The sequence below is a fragment of the Boeremia exigua genome, assembly GCF_020726555.1.
Source record: "Boeremia exigua strain MPI-SDFR-AT-0100 chromosome Unknown C7974scaffold_8, whole genome shotgun sequence".
NCBI lineage: Eukaryota > Fungi > Ascomycota > Dothideomycetes > Pleosporales > Didymellaceae > Boeremia > Boeremia exigua.
In genome coordinates, this window is record NW_025763525.1 from 655370 (window position 1) to 671372 (window position 16003).

Below are 16003 nucleotides of genomic sequence, written 5' to 3' on the forward strand. Positions count from 1 at the left end.
TAAGGGCGATCGCAGCTTACCCGATTTGGGGTTTGCGACTAGGCTATCGCCCTACAGTGGGGCTCCTCTGATGCACTTACATATGCACATGTTGATTACGAAGCTAGGATTTCTAATTCGACGTATCAACATCAGAATCATGGTATCGTGAACTATGGAAATTCTCAAGAGCCTGAAATTGAATGTTGACGTTTCGACGTCATCGTGCTCCCTCTTTCAAGATGCACCTGTTCTGGTCGTAACTTGGGTATCAATGTTGTTCAACGAGCCTCAGATCTGCAATCCTGCATCTTCCAGATGCTGAAGTGCCTCAGCCCCAGTACAAGCAACAGCAGCCTCCAATTCACCTCGCTTCGTTGCGCGTTCCTTCGCTCGCAAATCAGATCGCCGAGCCCGTCGGAGTCTCTAAGTCGCGACAGTGGTTTTCGAAGGGGCCGGTGTTTCCTTCTCTTTCTCCCGCTTCTTCTCGCTCTTCCTTCGTCTACGCTCTGGCTTATACACATCGTTGAAATTGATGTTGACAGCCAGCATCTTAAGCTCTCCATCCGGTGAGTGCACGAGATCACCCAAGAGCAAACATATCCTAGCTTGGAAGTCTGCAGCCAGATGTGCCAGACGCTGTCGCAGTGCAGGTAGCACGTCGTCTTCACCAGACCCGCCGTTTCCAACTCTAAGTAGAGGCGGAGGGAAGGGAGATTCTGCATCCTGTCGCGACGCAGCGCGTGATGCTGCAAATGCGTCTGGTGTAGATGTGCGCGAGCCATCTCGCTCGGAAAGGCCCCATCGCCCTGCTGCTGTGCGTGTTTCGATCTTTGCAGCAGCCTCTTGGCGGCGGGTGAACTCTGCGACAGAAAAGGAATATAGACTGTCGACAACATCCTTGTACGCGAGCATGGTTTTGAGCAGCTCGTGTAACTGCCCGGTGAAGTCGATGCTTTGGCTGCCCAACAGACCCTTCCTTGTGATGTTGTTCAAGTATTTGGCGTGCGCGTCAATCATGTCGTCCAGGGTGCTTTCTGGTTTGTTCAGAGCCTTTTGGAGGTCAATCCAAGATGACTCAATGACTTCGAAAAGGATGTAATGTTGGAGTTGGTTGACAAAGTGAACCATCTCGGCCATTGCAATCCGCGCCTTCTTCCAGTCTTTGCCGAACTTGTCATCAACGACACCAAGCACGCCACGAGCCCCAGTCGTACAGCGCCGCCACGTTGAGTCAAGGGCAAATTCGACTCGCTTTACGCGCCACAAGAAGTTAAAGACCTTCAAGTATTGTTTTGAGCCGTATGGTGTCACGATCACATCAACAGGAGCGTCGATCTTATACTCGAGTGTGAAAACGTCCCATCCAATCTCGCCATGTGAGAGCTCCAGCATACGAGAGTCAAGTCTTCGCAGGACATCCGCAGTGTCGTATTGTGCGTTTGAGTTGCGCACAGCATGCTCCAACTGTGCTGTTAGAGTATGCCGGTATTGTGTGTTGGCAGGACGATCGAGGTTCGATGCTAAAGACTCCATGAGAACAGCGATGAAGTCCCCTGCGCCAAGCAGCATGTACGACTTCAACGCCTGCAGGTGATCAAAGAGTTTGAACTTGTTGCCCATGAGCTCAATCAAGCGCGCCATGGTCGTCTTGTACGCATCGCCAATGGAACGTTCGAGGTTCGCTGTGTCGCCGTAGTGCAGCTCTTTGGATGCTTCTTTAGAATATGTGTCCACCCAATTGGCGTCACCGCAGCCATATCGTATGAAGTTGAGTGTTTTGCCGATGAGGAAAACCCTCCTTGCGAAATCGTCTGCGACTATGGTCGGTACCATTTTGCTGTTGAGCTTGTACTTGTCCTCCCAAACGCTGGTTGCTCCGCCTTTCCCTTGATCGTGCATGTCCATCATCTCGTCTTCGTTCTGTTCGGAGACAAAGAACTCACCGAAGGGATCTGACAGTTCGCCGTCGTACACCCATTGTCGTAACATGTCGTAGAAAGGTCGTGTGACATCTGACAGAAGGCGTTCGGCGAAGGACATAACATACGGGTCTCCATGGTTAAGCGAGAAGGAATGTATGAGGGAAATAAGCTGTCCACCTTTCAGAGTCTTGGACTGCTCAACCATGAGACTCATAAGTCGCAGACCCATGGTCGCGTCGCGGGTCCAGATGACACATCGCTTGAGCGTCACCCCGGCCTTGCTGACAGCTTGATGGGCAGGGCTCTCGGCTAGTTGAGTCAGTGCTCTTCTGATCTGCCCTTCCAAAGTCGCGACGAGTCCCAGGTACGCACGTAGCTCCTTGCCTAGTGCTGAACGGAAGCTCTGTCCGATCAGATCCCCCTCGCTTGACTCGACAAACTCTGCAAGTCCTTTGTACAAGACGGCTGGCTCGGCGAGAGTGTGCAGCAATCCGACGATGGGCACCGGCAGGTTCGCAGGCAGCTTCAATGTAGTCGAGGATGAGAATACGAGTTTCGAGGACGACAGGCCTTGGAGTGTAAAGGGCAGGTCGCGGAGCAGGTCTGTTTCCGACGGGCCCATGCTCACTTTTTCTGACTGGGCTGCCTCCTGTGCTTGCTCCTTGCTTGCCTCCTGCGTCCGGCGCTCCCTGCGCTTCTCCGGCTTGTCTTCAGTCCGGGTAAGGTTCTTCGGTGAAGGCTCGTGAGCTGGGTACTGTGGCAGGCCTTGCTTGGCAAAGGCTTCGCCGAACGCTGGGTTGTCGTATGCCGGTGCAGATGACTGGTGCTTGGACGGAGTGGTGGGACCACGCGAGCGGCTGCGCGAAGAGTCGAACGAAGGGTTCTGTTGTCCAGGAATTGGCAGATCGGAGAGCTCGTGGAGGAAGTAGAGCATGCGCCACTTTTCGTTTAGTACTGGCTGGTCCTCGAGCCGTCCGAGGAGGTTGTGCAGGCGGGCGCTCCGGTGGGGGTCCTGGCCTGGTCCGGCAACTACCTTGCAATCAGCCAGGTGCAGATGAGACCACACGCGCGCGCCTTACCCTTCGCTTCCAACAGGCTCGCAATGTGGCGAATATCTGGCACGGCTTCCGGCTCGCCGGCCACAATCAGCTGGTGCATCGATTGTTCGTAGGCATCTTGGAGGCGCTGCTCGGCAGCTTCCTCGTCGTCATTGGGGTCGTCGGGCACGATGCGCTGCAGCAGCTCGTCCAACGCGTGTCCGACGCGTTCATGGTTGAAGGAAGCCATGCGTGCTGTGCGGAAGTCTGCTCGAATCGCTATGCCATAATGACGACGCGCGTTGTTTTGCTGGACAGCACTGACAACATTTGGCGTTGCGGGGAGAAGCGCTTGGGCCGCCACATCATCGACTCCAACACTTTCGGATTTCAACTCAAGTCATCAGTATATACAGCTGCTTTAGTGAGTTTGGATCTGGACACTGGGGGTTCCAGTCCAGCTCAGCAACGAGATGACTTTATGCAAGTATTGGCAGCTTAGACATAGGCAGTGCGAGAGTCGACTCCTACACCATCACGACAGTTGCAACGACGTCTCGCGATGCTGACCGGGCGAAGATTCCATGTTCGCATGCATCGAAAGTTGATCCGCTATAGCTTGGTGAAGCCCGCACATCGTGCTCTTGATTTCCGCTGTTCTCTCATTATTTGCTTTCCTGTCTCTCTCTCACCTTCTGCCACAGCTTCATGCCTGCACCGCACCCAAGGTGAGAGCCAGTAGCTGTGGTAAGAGTACCCCAGGTATAAAGCATCGACAGCTCCCTGATTTTTGTACTCTAACACCAACTCGCTCCAACTGTCTACCTCCAGCACCACAGCTGATTACACGCCAACCAAGCAGCAACACCTAACATGGCATCGCGGGCTTCGACCGTGGTGCGTGATAGTGTTGAACCGGGACAGCCAGCTATGACGCCACCGTCCTCAGTCGTGCAAGGTGCGGACACAGCGCCGCCCACGACTTCGTCGTTGAAGCCGAGAGCCGAACAACGTACCCCAGCTTATCAGTAAGTTCCTTGCTCTCGTACAGTCATGTCGCTCATTGAATGGCAAGGGAACCGATGCAGCATGTCATCACGATTGAACATGGCGACAACCGCCGCAGCTGGCGTACGATTCATGAGCACGTCCTATGCAGTCACAGTCAGTATATGCAACAGACTTCTGCCAGGGCGGAACAACTGCGCGAGAAGTACGACAGTTGCAGCGATATCCTGGACAAGATTGAGTTAATTGTGCACCTCACCCTGGAAGAGTTTGAGGCGAAGAAGGTTAAAGTAAAGGTATTCTCTCCTATCCAATGGAATGTGATGCCGAGTCATCAATTCTTCAACAAGATCACGAGTTAATCGCTGTACAGCTCCTATCGCTGGTGGACAACATTGAGAAGTACCCTCTTCAAGAATATCAAAAGAGGCTCGATAAGGTCATCGGCGAAGCCTTGGATCAACAGTTCACGAACAAGAACACCCTGCAATCAGAAGACCGGCCAAAGACTTTAAAGAACTTCCAAGCTCTGTGCTTGAAGAACCGACTCTCTTTTCTCGACGCTGAAGGAGCTTTGGATGTTGCCCACGCAATCTGTGCGCAGCTCCAGAAAATCAAAGGTACGGAGGGTCAGAAGGCCAGGAACAATGTCCACAAAGCCTGGGCACAGGGTCGGCTTCTGCTCCGCGAGGCTACCGAGAACAGCGTCCTGTTGCTTGTGGAGTGGGCATATCTTCCTAACCTTCCCGATGTTGATGCCGAGCAACTATACGATCTTTGGCGCCTCGCTAGGCGTCTCAAGATCGTTGCGCTCGCTGAAGAGTGCGTTGACCAGCTTTTCAAAATCACTTTCAACAGTATCCAAGACGCTCTTCTAGACGGTGTGCCTCTTCGTCGTCTGCTTGGCTTGACTAGTGATCCCCATACGCCAGACCAGCCCGGTTCAACGGACGAAACAGTGACCTTCGTGTTCCACCATGTCCTCAAGGACGACAAACCACCTGCAAAGCTGTCAGATCTTGTCATCGAGACCATGGCCAAGAGCATGGATCTAGAGCTCTGGTCGCAGATCCAACCAGAAGTGAACCACAACACTGCCCGCAAGTTGATCGAAGCAATGGTGGCCTTCAGAGAAGTCAAGACCGAGCAGAACATCAGCGAGACCGGCAGCGTCAAGCATGAGGGCCAGCTCAGAATCGGCGGTGCTTGAGTATTGACCGTCTGCTGCACAAAAGCAAATTAGATCTACAAATCGATTTCCGATCTCAAATTGCTGCGTAGAGGACATCCCTGGTATCCAATCATTACATTCGGCCATTGAGGGAATCGGGGTGTGCTATAAACATGGCCAGCCTTAGTGCGAAGCGGGAAAAGGTTGGAGGTTTGCCAGGATCAGTTCTCGGCCAGTGCCACGCTGGTTTCAATTTCATGAGAACAGCAGGAAGAGCCAGTCTTCTTACTTATCAGGTAGTATCGTCCTCTCAAAATGTAGTGAATGCTACATCTAGTACCCCAAGAACCACTGACTCACATACTGACCAACTCAAACCATTCAGAACCGACACTGGCGGTAGGCATGACGTACAGCTTAGGTGACCTTTCCGGACAAAATCCGAAGCTTCTCCAAGTCTGGTCTGCACAGTATCGCGAGGAAGCTCCTTGACCTGAGCCGGCACAGCCTCGAAACACGCCTTGCGTTTGCTGGTTTTGACTGGACCTACGCGTGTTGTACAATCGCTGATGAGTGCACTAGACACCTAAAAAGCTGCCGTGCGTGCGTAGCACAACTCAAATCGACACCCCGAGCCATGACCTGCCAGGAGAAGACTTCCTCGCGTTGCGCGACTGGCCGTTGAAGGTTACACAGCGCAATGCCGTGTGCGCCGCAACAGCCTCGACCGGCAAGCAGGGCGCATGATGCCGAAACGTCAGAGCCGTATCCGGAAGAGATGCAGCAGCCTGGTAATTTGGCTTGTTTTGCGTCAGGGGCAATGTTGTTGTTGCCTCTAGACCTGCACTAGAGGCTGAGACTGGAGCAGATTCGACCTCCCTTGCGCGCGTCGGGCCAGGAGCAGGGTGTCCGACAACCTGGTTCGAGATGCAAAGCGTGCATTTTCACACAAAAGGATACGAGTGTGCGTCAGCCTGAGCCGCTTACACCACTGGCGTGACTGGCAACAACAGCCTGAACGTGGCGTTGAGCCATGAGATTGTCGTCGTGCCAGCGCACATTCCCGTGAGTGACAGTGGCAACCGGTTTTCTATTCTAATGGTTTCCACACGCCAAGATGCCGTAGTCGTTGCATTACGTGCTCCTTGTCCACACGCCTCCAAACTACGCCCCATCAGGGAAGATATGGAGAGCACAACAAGCTTGCAAACCCCGACCTGCAACGATGGCTGACCTTGCAGCACGGCTGGGAATACAAACACAGAACTCCTGCATCTGCGCGGACCCGTCGCGCCCCGCATCCAAACACGCAGTTTGTGCAACAAACACCGCGGCCCAAGCGCTCCCTCTACCGTAAGATGTTGCCTCCTCGCACTGCCGTTGTCGAACAGTCTTGCTCTGCAGGAGGAAGGGAGGACGCCAATGACAGCATCAGTACAGGCCGCCAAGCTCCCTGGAATGGGCCTATCGCACCACGTTGAGTTGCCGGCCGTTGACACCGTCCTCAGCGTAGTACACCTGCACGTTTGAAATCTCCGATGATGCTATCCGCTGCCTCCCGTCTACGAGGCTTACACAAGAGAGCCTCAACAAACCTGGGTGCCGATCCTGCCCAGAGGCTGGGTGTTTGGGCGCGATCGGGCGGCTGATGTGAGTGTCTGGCAAGTGGGCAAGGCTGACCATGCCTCATGGGATATGGAGCTGCATTAGTATATGCAGACCTTCCTGTTGTGTCCTCCTGAAGCTCATTCCACGTGTGAAGGTCAGACATCTGCACCTCGATACGGCATGCCGATGAACCGACACACCATGGCGCTGAAGCAGGAATCATCTTACCCACTCGTTCCTGTGCACCCTCTCATTTCGTCATGCACACTCCTTGCTGCTGTCTCCGATTCGGTGCTTTGTGTCAATGTCCGACGAGCTTGTGCAAGCCGGTTCGCTCGTCTGCGCCGCCAGACAACGGCCATGGGTGCGTGCAATATAAACTATTCGCGCTCCCGGCGATCTCGCACAACTCACCTGACAGCCGGCTCGATATTCCAATCCTCCCCGCGATGTCATACAGCCAGAGACGCCGGGGCTCGGCGGAGTTCGCTGCAACCCCTTGTCGGTACGAGTATTGGTGGAGAGAACGACAGCGACGGAGCGACGGACAACGTGGCAGGTTACCTGCCGGACTGCCTGCCATCCCTTCCAACAAGCCGCCGGCGATATTTGATCCTGAGCGCCGCCTGATCGAGCCGCAGCAGCGAATCACAGATATCGAGAAGGGTTTACAGCACAGCCACTGTAATGGTAGGGTGCGGGGGGCAGCCACGTCCATCTCCCTGTCTTCAGACTCTACGCTGTTGGAGAAGCCGCCGCCAAGTCTGATAGAGCTGCCGTCCAAACGGTCCAAACGATTCTTCCGACATCTTCGGTATGGCACCTTCGCAGTGTACCAACGACTGTTCACGTTTGTGTTTCTGGCGAATCTAGCCGCCGTCCTCATACTCCTACACCACCAATCGTGGACCATGTCCCGAGTCTTCCAACTCGACCACCTCGCGACCTTCGCATCCTCGAACCTCCTCGTCGCAATCTTCTTCCGCCAAGACTGGCTCATCAACCTGCTCTTCCGCACCGCCTGGCTAGTCCCATGGTCCGCTCCTCTCCGGATACGGCGCATGATCAGCAGAGTGTACTGCTACGGCGGGATCCACTCCGGCGCCGCAACCACAGGAACCGCGTGGTGGCTCGCCTTCACCGCCGTCATGAGCTGGGAGGGCGTGACTCACGGGCACCACACGCCAGCCCTCCTCATCCTCACGCTGACCATCGCCTCCCTCCTGCTCACCATCATCTTGCTCTCACTCCCGCGCCTCCGCGCCCGCCACCACAACACCTGGGAACTCACGCACCGCTTCCTGGGCTGGCTCGCGGTCGCCCTGTTCTGGGCACAGCTGCTCCTCCTCACGCAGCACGCCGCCCGCACCGGCCCTCACCCCTTCACCGCGCTGCTAGCCCGCACCCCGAGCTTCTACAACCTCGCGGCCCTCACCGCGCTGCTGGCGTACCCCTGGCTGCGCCTGCGCCGCTGGCGCTTCGCCGCGACCCCGCTGTCGGCCCACGCGCTGCTGCTCAGCACCCCGCGGCCCGTGCCCGCGTACTCGTGTCTGGTGCTGTCGGCGGCGCCGTGGCGCGAGTGGCACCCGTTCGCGACGTTTCCGCGCGCGGGGGGGACGGGGCTGGTGGTCAGTGGCGCGGGGGACTGGACGAGGGGGCTTGTTGCGAGTGCGCGGTGGCGGAGCAAGGAGGAGGCGCTGCGGAGCGGAGGGGAGAAGGGTGCGCAGACAGTGCAGGGAGAGCAGGGCGAGCAAGACGAGCAGCTCGAGCACGACAAGCAGCCAGCGCAGCCCTCGCAGCCCTCTCACCCCGCCCCCAAAGCCCCCGCCGTCGCAATGCACTTCTGGGTAAAACCGCACCCGCACCCCGGCGTCCTCTCCCTAACCCTCCTCTACCCCCGCCTCATAATCCTAACAACAGGCTCCGGCATCGGCCCCGCGCTGTCCTCGCTGCTCGACCGCCCCGCGTCCCAACACGCGCGTCTAGTATGGAGCACGCGGTCCCCGCTCACCACCTACGGCCCCGAGATCCTGGCGCTCGTGGCGCGCGCCGATCCGCACGCAGTCGTGCTCGATACGGATGCGCGCGGGCGTCCGGATTTGCTCAGGGTCGCGCTGGGCGTGTGGAGGGAGGAAAGGGCGGAGGCGGTGTTTGTGCTGAGTAATGAGCGGGTGACGAGGGAGGTTGTGGGGGGGTTGGAGAGGAGGGGGGTGCCTGCGTTTGGGCCGATATGGGACTCGTAGCGCGAGGAAAGGGGGGAAGGGGGGAAAGTAGGAGTGTTGTGGTGTGGTGTGGTGAGGTTCGGCTTATTTAATAGATACCCAGGAGGACGTTTTTTGTTCGGACACATGATACCCAGCGTTGCGGCGCGCGCGAAGAATACGATACGCATATATTTATGGTTATGGAATGTTTTGTAGTGTACATTTTCGGGCCGCGTGTCGGCGGATATGTTACAGCGGAAACCGGGGACACGAGAGAAGCGTGGTAAAACAGAGTCCAGCGAGTGGACACAGAAGAGGGAAGAAACCAGTGCGCCGTCGCTAAATGTTGCCGAGGCAGAAATACAAACAGAAATCATCCTACACATGTGCCAATTGCTCATCAACTTTTCAGTGGTCGTCGTCGTTGGGGGACTTGGCGAGGGGCGCGAGCAGCGAGCGGCCGGCGAGAATGGCCTCGCGGTCCTGGCGCATGCCCTCGAGCACGCCGACCAGGCCGCCCTCGCGCATGCGCTCCAGCACGACCTTCATGCCCTCCTTTGCGTTGGGCTGGCTGCGCTGGGCGCGCGTCAGGCCAATCTTCTCGATCTGGCGCTGCAGCGTGGCGGTGCCCCAGCTGCGCAGGAAGCCCATCTTCGGCGGCTCCTCGTCGGCAGCGGAGTTGGCGGCCTCGCTGGCGGCCTCGCGCTTGCGCTTCCAGGCCTCGCCGATGTGCGAGTGCAGCGTGACCGACGAGGTGACGTCGGTGCTCTCGCCGGTGTCCTCGACCCTGAGGCCCTTGCCGTCCTTGGCGAAGGAGAGGAAGCCGTGGCGGCGGGCGGCGCCCTCCATGCCGCGGAAGACCTTGGCCTCGTCGGGCAGCTCCGGGCGCTTGAAGCACTGGCGCTCGATGACGGAGAGCACGCCGGTCCACTCGAGGTTGCGCGACTCGGTGTCCATCCAGCCCTCTCGCACGTCGACGACGCTCTTCTCGAGGATGTAGGTCTGGGTGTCGCCCGAGGCCGAGGCGCCGAGCAGCGACTTGGGCAGCAGGCGGGTGACGGCGACGGGCAGCTTGGAGCGCTTGAGGTGCAGGCGGATGGTGGTCAGGCGCTGGGTGTCCGGGTCGAAGGAGCGGGCGATGGTGTCGGTGGACAGGACATGGGTGGCGTAGGGGTTGGGGTAGCGCAGGAAGTAGGCGAGGGTGACGGCGGGGAACGAGTAGGGGTACGTCTCCTGCGACGAGTAGAACTTGACCATGGCGGCGGCTGGCGGTGCGTGGGCGGGCGTCGAGGCGGTGATGCAGCGGCGGGCGGGCGTGACGGGCGGCAGGTGAGGGCGTCGTCTATCGTCGTGTTGCGTGGAGCATGGCCGGGGCCAATTGTGCGGCAGCCGTGGGCGTGGGCGGTGCTGCGGTGGATGCGGGGGCGGTGGTCGTGTGGTGTGACGTTTGCGCGGAGAGCTTCTGGCTGCTGGCTGGCTGCTGACGGCCGCAGAAGCTGCAGCGCCACAGCGCCACATGCCGGCGGTTGCTGTGGCGCTGCTGTGGCGCTGCCCCGCATCCTCAAATTGCGGCTGGTGGGGTGACTGTACGGGAGGGACTGAGTCAACGCGTGCCGGCTGCCCCCAGCAACCGCAGCAGCAGCAGCGACAGCAGCAACAGACCGCCGCCATGACCGAGCCCGAGCCGCCCTCCGTCGCCGCCCTCAGCCTGGCTGCGACCGCCGAAGAGCCCGTGTCCAAGGCCACCGCGCAGGAGATCAACCCGTGGGACGTCCAGGCGGCCACCGACGCCGACGGCAACGTCCAGGAGTTCGACTATGCCGCCATCTCGGCCCAGTGGGCCACCAAGCTCATCGACGACGCCCTGCTCGAGCGCTTCGAGCGCGTGACCGGCCACAAGCCGCACCGCTGGCTGCGGCGCCGCCTGTTCTTCTCCCACCGCGACCTCGAGCTCGTCCTGGACAGATATGAGAAGGGCGAGGACTTCCTGCTGTACACCGGCCGCGGGCCCAGCAGCGACGCCATGCACATCGGCCACACCATCCCCTTCGAGTTCACAAAGTGGCTGCAGGACGTCTTTGACGTGCCGCTGGTCATCATGTTGACCGACGACGAGAAGTTTCTCTTCAAGGAGAAGCTGACGCAGCCCGAGGTCTACGAGTTCGCCCGCCAGAACGCCAAGGACATCATCTCCGTCGGCTTCGACCCCAAGAAGACCTTCATGTACATCGACTCCGAGTTCTTCACCTCTGGCTTCAACAGGCACTTCAACCTCAACACCACCGAGTTCGAGAAGCTCATCACCAACAACCAGGTGCGCGGCGCCTTCGGCTTCCACGGCTCCACCAACATCGGCAGCAATGCCTTCGCTGCCAAGCAGTGTGTCGCTGCCTTCGCCTCGTCCTACCCCTTCATCTGGGGGCAGGACCACAAGACCTATCACCGCTCCAAGCAGCTCGCCGCCATCCCCTGCCTCATCCCCTGCGCTATCGATCAGGATCCCTACTTCCGTCTTGTCCGCGAGAACTGCAGCAGAATGGACCAGCCGTCGCCAAAGCCTGCACTGATCCACTCCAAGTTCCTCACCGCGCTGCAGGGTGCAGGTGGAAAGATGAGTGCCTCGAACCCCAACTCGGCCATCTTCATGAGCGACAGCCCCAAGGAGATCAAGAAGAAGATCAACTCTCACGCCTTCAGTGGCGGACAGGAAACCCTGGAACTACACCGCGAGAAGGGCGGTAACCCCGACATTGACGTTCCCTACCAGTACCTTGCATACTTCGAAGAAGACGACGAGAAGCTGCTGAGACTTGCCGACGAGTACCGCAAGGGCGAGCTTCTGACTGGCGAGATGAAGAAAGAGTGCATCGACATGATGACACAGTACGTCAAGAAGTTCCAGGAGGCCAGAGCACAGGTCACAGATGAGACTCTGGAAGAGTTCCTGCGCCCAAGGCAGCTAGAGTGGAAGGGCAACCCCCGCGTGGAGAAGCCGAAGCCCGAGGAGAAGAAGGAAGGCGAAGCGGCCGCAGGCGCAGACGGACAGCCGCTGACCAAGAACCAGCAAAAGAAGCTTGCCAAGCTGGCAGAGCAGGAGAAGAAAAAGGCCGAGAAGGCGGCGGCGGCTGCAGCGAAGAACTAGAGGCACATAAGATACCAAAGAAAGACATTACGGCCTAACATAGCCTACCGGCCAGACTGTTGATTTTGTTCGCGTGCTAACCAGTCATGTCATAATGGCCTGGTCAAGATAACATGGCCCTCGTTTGACAATACAGTCAGGAGCGTGGGGTGATCGCTTCGCACTCAAAAAGGGTCTTCATGACGTTAAATGATAGGCACGCGTTCGATAGCTGTTGCCCCACAATACTAGAGGCCCAAGTGCGGGGGAAAGGGATTCTGGGTTCCTGCAGCTAGCCTACCGTTGTTCCCTTCCCGCCCAGCCTATACGGACCAACCGAAAGCTTGACCAAACATCAACGCTTACAACCTCCCTGGCCAGACCCCTATGATTGCTGTGTCTCCAGAAATCACGCGACTTTTGATCCGCTGCCTTTTCCCTCTTCGGTCACAAGACACCATTACTCACGAAATTAACATATATCGACCAGCACTACTGACGCCTCTCAAAGTCGGACCCCAATCGCTTCGCATGAGGCCACTACGTCGCCGCTTCGAAGCATAAAGATGTCATCAGAACCAGTCCATCCCTTGCCTCTCTCTTCGGACGGTGACAAGGCATCTTCACATGTCATAAACAAACATCTTTCCACATTCTTTCCATATTCATTACCGCGTCCAGGCTTTCCACACCTGCGTCAGGGCCCACCAATGCTCCTCGATTGACCATCAATCTGCAATGGCAACCCAGGAACAGCAAACAGGTGCGGCCAGCACTTCACCACCGTGCCTGCAACGCCACGAGAGGGCGTGCTCGCACTTCTCAAGCCTGTCCAACACATGCACGGACTCGACAGACGACTCGGCTACACCATGTCTGCCGCACCCGTCGTCGGTCCAGACCGCGGCGAATAGTGAGGAGGACATATCCCTTCGACAGTGTATCCGCAGATACCCAAAGGCGATCATGTGGTCCGTTCTCTTCTCCTTGACCCTGATCATGGAAGGCTATTCGACCATCCTGGTCCCCAACTTATACTCGCTCGACCCGTTTCTGCAGCAATTCGGCGGCCGCCAGAACAACGGCGACTACGAGATCAGCGCCGAGTGGCAGAGCGCGTTGGTCAACGGGGCGCTGGCAGGGCAGATTGTGGGGCTGTTTGTGGCGGGTTGGCTGGCGGAGAAGATTGGCTATCGGAGGACGCTGATGGCGGGGCTGGTGGCCGCGACGGCGTTCATCGCCATTACGTTCTTTGCGACGAGTAAGCCGGTGCTGCTGGTGGGGCAGTTCTTGCTTGGGGCGCCGTGGGGCGTGTTCCAGACGATTAGTACGGTGTATGCGAGTGATGTCTTGCCTGTGGGGTTGAGGGGATATCTTACTACGTACGTACCGTTTCTTCGTTTTGGTGTTATGATGGATGTGAAGCAGATTTACTGACCAGAGCAGATATGTCAATGCTTGCTGGGTGATGGGCCAGTTGATTGCGTCCATTGTCCTTCGCGCCATGCTCACGATCCCCTCTCAATGGGCGTACCGCATCCCTTTTGGTCTGCAGTGGGCATTCCCGGTTCCCATTTTTGTCGTCGTACTACTTGCTCCTGAGAGCCCCTGGTGGCTGGTGCGCCAGAACAAACTCGAAATGGCAAAGGATTCTCTTCGTCGCTTGCGGAAACAAGCAGCGGGTGAGCCGGACGCCGAATTTGACGCGGGCTTGGTTCAAACGTTGAACTTGATTCAGCTGACCGACAGCGCTGAGAAAGAAGCTCAAAACGGGACAAGGTATATCGACTGCTTCAAAGGCGTGGACTTGCGGAGAACGGAGATTACCTGCATGTGTTGGATTGTACAGACGCTGTGCGGAAGTACTTTCATGGGCTTCTCGACCTATTTCTGTGTGTAATATCAACCTGCTTCCGATAGATTGCATACTGATATATGTCTAGACGAACAAGCAGGCCTGGGCGCCAAACACGCCTTCACCCTCTCCCTCGCCCAATTCGCCCTCGGCCTCCTCGGCGTCCTCGCGTCCTGGTTTCTCCTCTCCTGCCTCGGCCGACGCACAATTTACCTCTCCGGACAGGCCCTGACCTTCCTCTGCGTCCTGGCCATCGGCATACTCGCCTGCATCCCGCACCAAACCCCGTCAACAAACGCCCCCCGCTCTGCCGGCGGCGCAAGCCCACCCCCTCCGCGCACCGAGACCCCCAGCCCCGTCCCCTGGGCCATCGCCGCCCTGCTCCTGCTCTTCACCGCCGTCTACGACGCCACCATCGGCCCGCTCTGCTACACCCTCGTCTCGGAGATCCCGTCGACCCGGCTGCGCTCCAAGACCATCGTGCTGGCGCGCAACTGCTACAACGTCTCGGGCATCGTGACCAACCTCATCACCCCGCGCATGCTGAATCCGACGTCCTGGGCCTGGGGCGCCAAGTCCGGGTTCTTCTGGGCGGGCACCGCGCTGCTGGGGCTGGGCTGGTCGTGGTGGCGACTGCCGGAGACCAAGGGCCGGACGTTTGCGCAGATTGATGGGCTGTTTCGCGAGGGGACGGGGGCAAGGCGGTTTAAGGGGAAGGTGCTGGGGGAGGGGATGTGGCGGGATGGAGGGGAGGGGGGGAAATCGCGAGCATAGCGTTGTGGCACGTCGAATCGTCTCGTAAAAATTGTAAATCACACCCACCGTGATCCGTGTTTGTATGAACAGACAGCGGAGTCGCCCTCGAACTCCCCTCCCCCTCCCAATGATCCATCCTACCCCCTCCACCGCCGCGCAAACAACCACTCATAATCCCCCACCGCCGCCCTAACCAACCCCTCCACCCGCCCCGCCAGCTCCCCGCCAAACTCCTCCTCCCACCCGCTCCTCTCCCCTTCCCACTCCCACCCCGCGCCCCCTCCCTCCAGCTTCGCGCCCACTACCCCCGTGCTCGCTAGCAGCGTGTCCCGCATGCGGAGTTCCGTGGGGCTCATGGTCTGGGTTTCTGAGGCGCTGGCGGGGGGCCAGGAGGTTAGGGTGGGGGTGGGGGAGAGGCCGGTGTGGTGGGCGTAGCGGGATATGAGGGTTGGGGAGAGGAGGTGGGTGGCGTCGAGGATTAGGGGGGGTGGGGGTGAGGGGGGTGGGGGGGTCTGCGTCTGCGTCTGCGTAGGCGTCTGCGTTGACGTCTGCGTCGGCGTCTGCGTCCTGCTGCTGCTCCCCATCCAGCCCCCGCGCACCACCCTCCACCTCCACCTCCCCGCCCCGCGACAGCGCCTGCAGGAACCGGTACAGCAGCACGTGCCACCGGAACGAACACTCCCACCGCATCACCGCCGCGCTCTCGGGCGTCAACACGTGCGCCCGCCCTTCGTTCGCGAGCGCCGTGCGCAGCGCCGATGGGACGGTCTGGGCCGGGTGCCGGATGAGGAGGGTGGTTTGGGTGCGGCGCCATACGGAGGTGGGGAGGGCCGTTGGGTTGAATGGTGGCTGCTCGGGGTCGAGCGGCGGGTTGGGGTCAAGCGGGGAATGTTGTCCCGGGTGCAGATACGCGGACTCGATTTCCGGGCGCAAAGTCCAGTTCACGTGCTCTTTGATGTACGTCCCCTTGCCCTGTGCGTCGGCGGCGAGGAGGAAGGCTTCGTATGCTGAGGCGGAGGTGCGGAGGGCGGTGTCCAGGGAGGGCGTTTCCGGGGAGGACTGGGTTTCCAAGGACTCGGTGTACGGCTGTGTGAGTGTGTTGTGCTGCAAACGGTGGACGAGCGCGGGCAGGAAGAAGTAGCCGTCGTGTGGGTGGCGGAGGATTGAGGGCTGGGAGGGGAGCGCGAGGAGGTGCGTTAGCAGGTTGGAGGCGGTGCGGGGGATGGAGATTAGGATGTTGTGTTTGGGTGGTCCGGGAGGTGTTGGTGGTTCTGGGGCGGGCTGGTCTGGCATTTTTGGGTCTTGGACGGTGGTGTCTGGGGATTCTTTTGGGATTTGA

General features: G+C 58.8%; 7 protein-coding genes across 7 annotated transcripts; 4 read left to right on the forward strand and 3 right to left on the reverse strand.

The window, feature by feature from the left end:
* Window positions 1-97: 97 nt before the first annotated feature.
* C7974DRAFT_362026 (Spc98 family-domain-containing protein) lies at window positions 98-3252 on the reverse strand. Its single transcript, XM_046139725.1, has 2 exons — window positions 2984-3252; window positions 98-2933 (listed from the first exon to the last, which is right to left on the reverse strand). The coding sequence occupies exons 1-2, from the start codon at window positions 3189-3191 to the stop codon at window positions 406-408; spliced, it is 2736 nt and encodes a 911-aa protein (XP_045995333.1). The 5' UTR covers window positions 3192-3252; the 3' UTR covers window positions 98-405.
* A 619-nt stretch (window positions 3253-3871) lies between these two features.
* C7974DRAFT_414632 (uncharacterized protein) lies at window positions 3872-5159 on the forward strand (the record flags this gene model as incomplete). The annotated part of the gene is made up of 3 exons (XM_046143817.1): window positions 3872-3969; window positions 4017-4245; window positions 4323-5159. The coding sequence occupies 3 exons, from the start codon at window positions 3872-3874 to the stop codon at window positions 5157-5159; spliced, it is 1164 nt and encodes a 387-aa protein (XP_045995334.1).
* A 2018-nt stretch (window positions 5160-7177) lies between these two features.
* On the forward strand, window positions 7178-8971 carry C7974DRAFT_414633 (uncharacterized protein; the record flags this gene model as incomplete). Its single annotated transcript, XM_046143818.1, has 1 exon — window positions 7178-8971. One exon carries the CDS (start codon window positions 7178-7180, stop codon window positions 8969-8971), a length of 1794 nt encoding a protein of 597 aa, XP_045995335.1.
* A 134-nt stretch (window positions 8972-9105) lies between these two features.
* C7974DRAFT_397425 (PRELI-like family-domain-containing protein) lies at window positions 9106-10371 on the reverse strand. The gene has a single exon (XM_046142192.1). The coding sequence runs from the start codon at window positions 10187-10189 to the stop codon at window positions 9341-9343; it is 849 nt and encodes a 282-aa protein (XP_045995336.1). The 5' UTR covers window positions 10190-10371; the 3' UTR covers window positions 9106-9340.
* Window positions 10372-10517: 146 nt separating this feature from the next.
* On the forward strand, window positions 10518-12238 carry C7974DRAFT_397426 (uncharacterized protein). The gene has a single exon (XM_046142193.1). The coding sequence runs from the start codon at window positions 10602-10604 to the stop codon at window positions 12072-12074; it is 1473 nt and encodes a 490-aa protein (XP_045995337.1). The 5' UTR covers window positions 10518-10601; the 3' UTR covers window positions 12075-12238.
* Window positions 12239-12704: 466 nt separating this feature from the next.
* Window positions 12705-14888, forward strand: C7974DRAFT_456771 (maltose permease MAL61). The gene is made up of 3 exons (XM_046146029.1): window positions 12705-13435; window positions 13500-13945; window positions 13997-14888. Exons 1-3 carry the CDS (start codon window positions 12792-12794, stop codon window positions 14680-14682), a joined length of 1776 nt encoding a protein of 591 aa, XP_045995338.1. The 5' UTR covers window positions 12705-12791; the 3' UTR covers window positions 14683-14888.
* C7974DRAFT_314860 (uncharacterized protein) lies at window positions 14802-15957 on the reverse strand (the record flags this gene model as incomplete). The annotated part of the gene is made up of 2 exons (XM_046138477.1): window positions 14802-15176; window positions 15280-15957. 2 exons carry the CDS (start codon window positions 15955-15957, stop codon window positions 14802-14804), a joined length of 1053 nt encoding a protein of 350 aa, XP_045995339.1.
* Window positions 15958-16003: the final 46 nt, after the last annotated feature.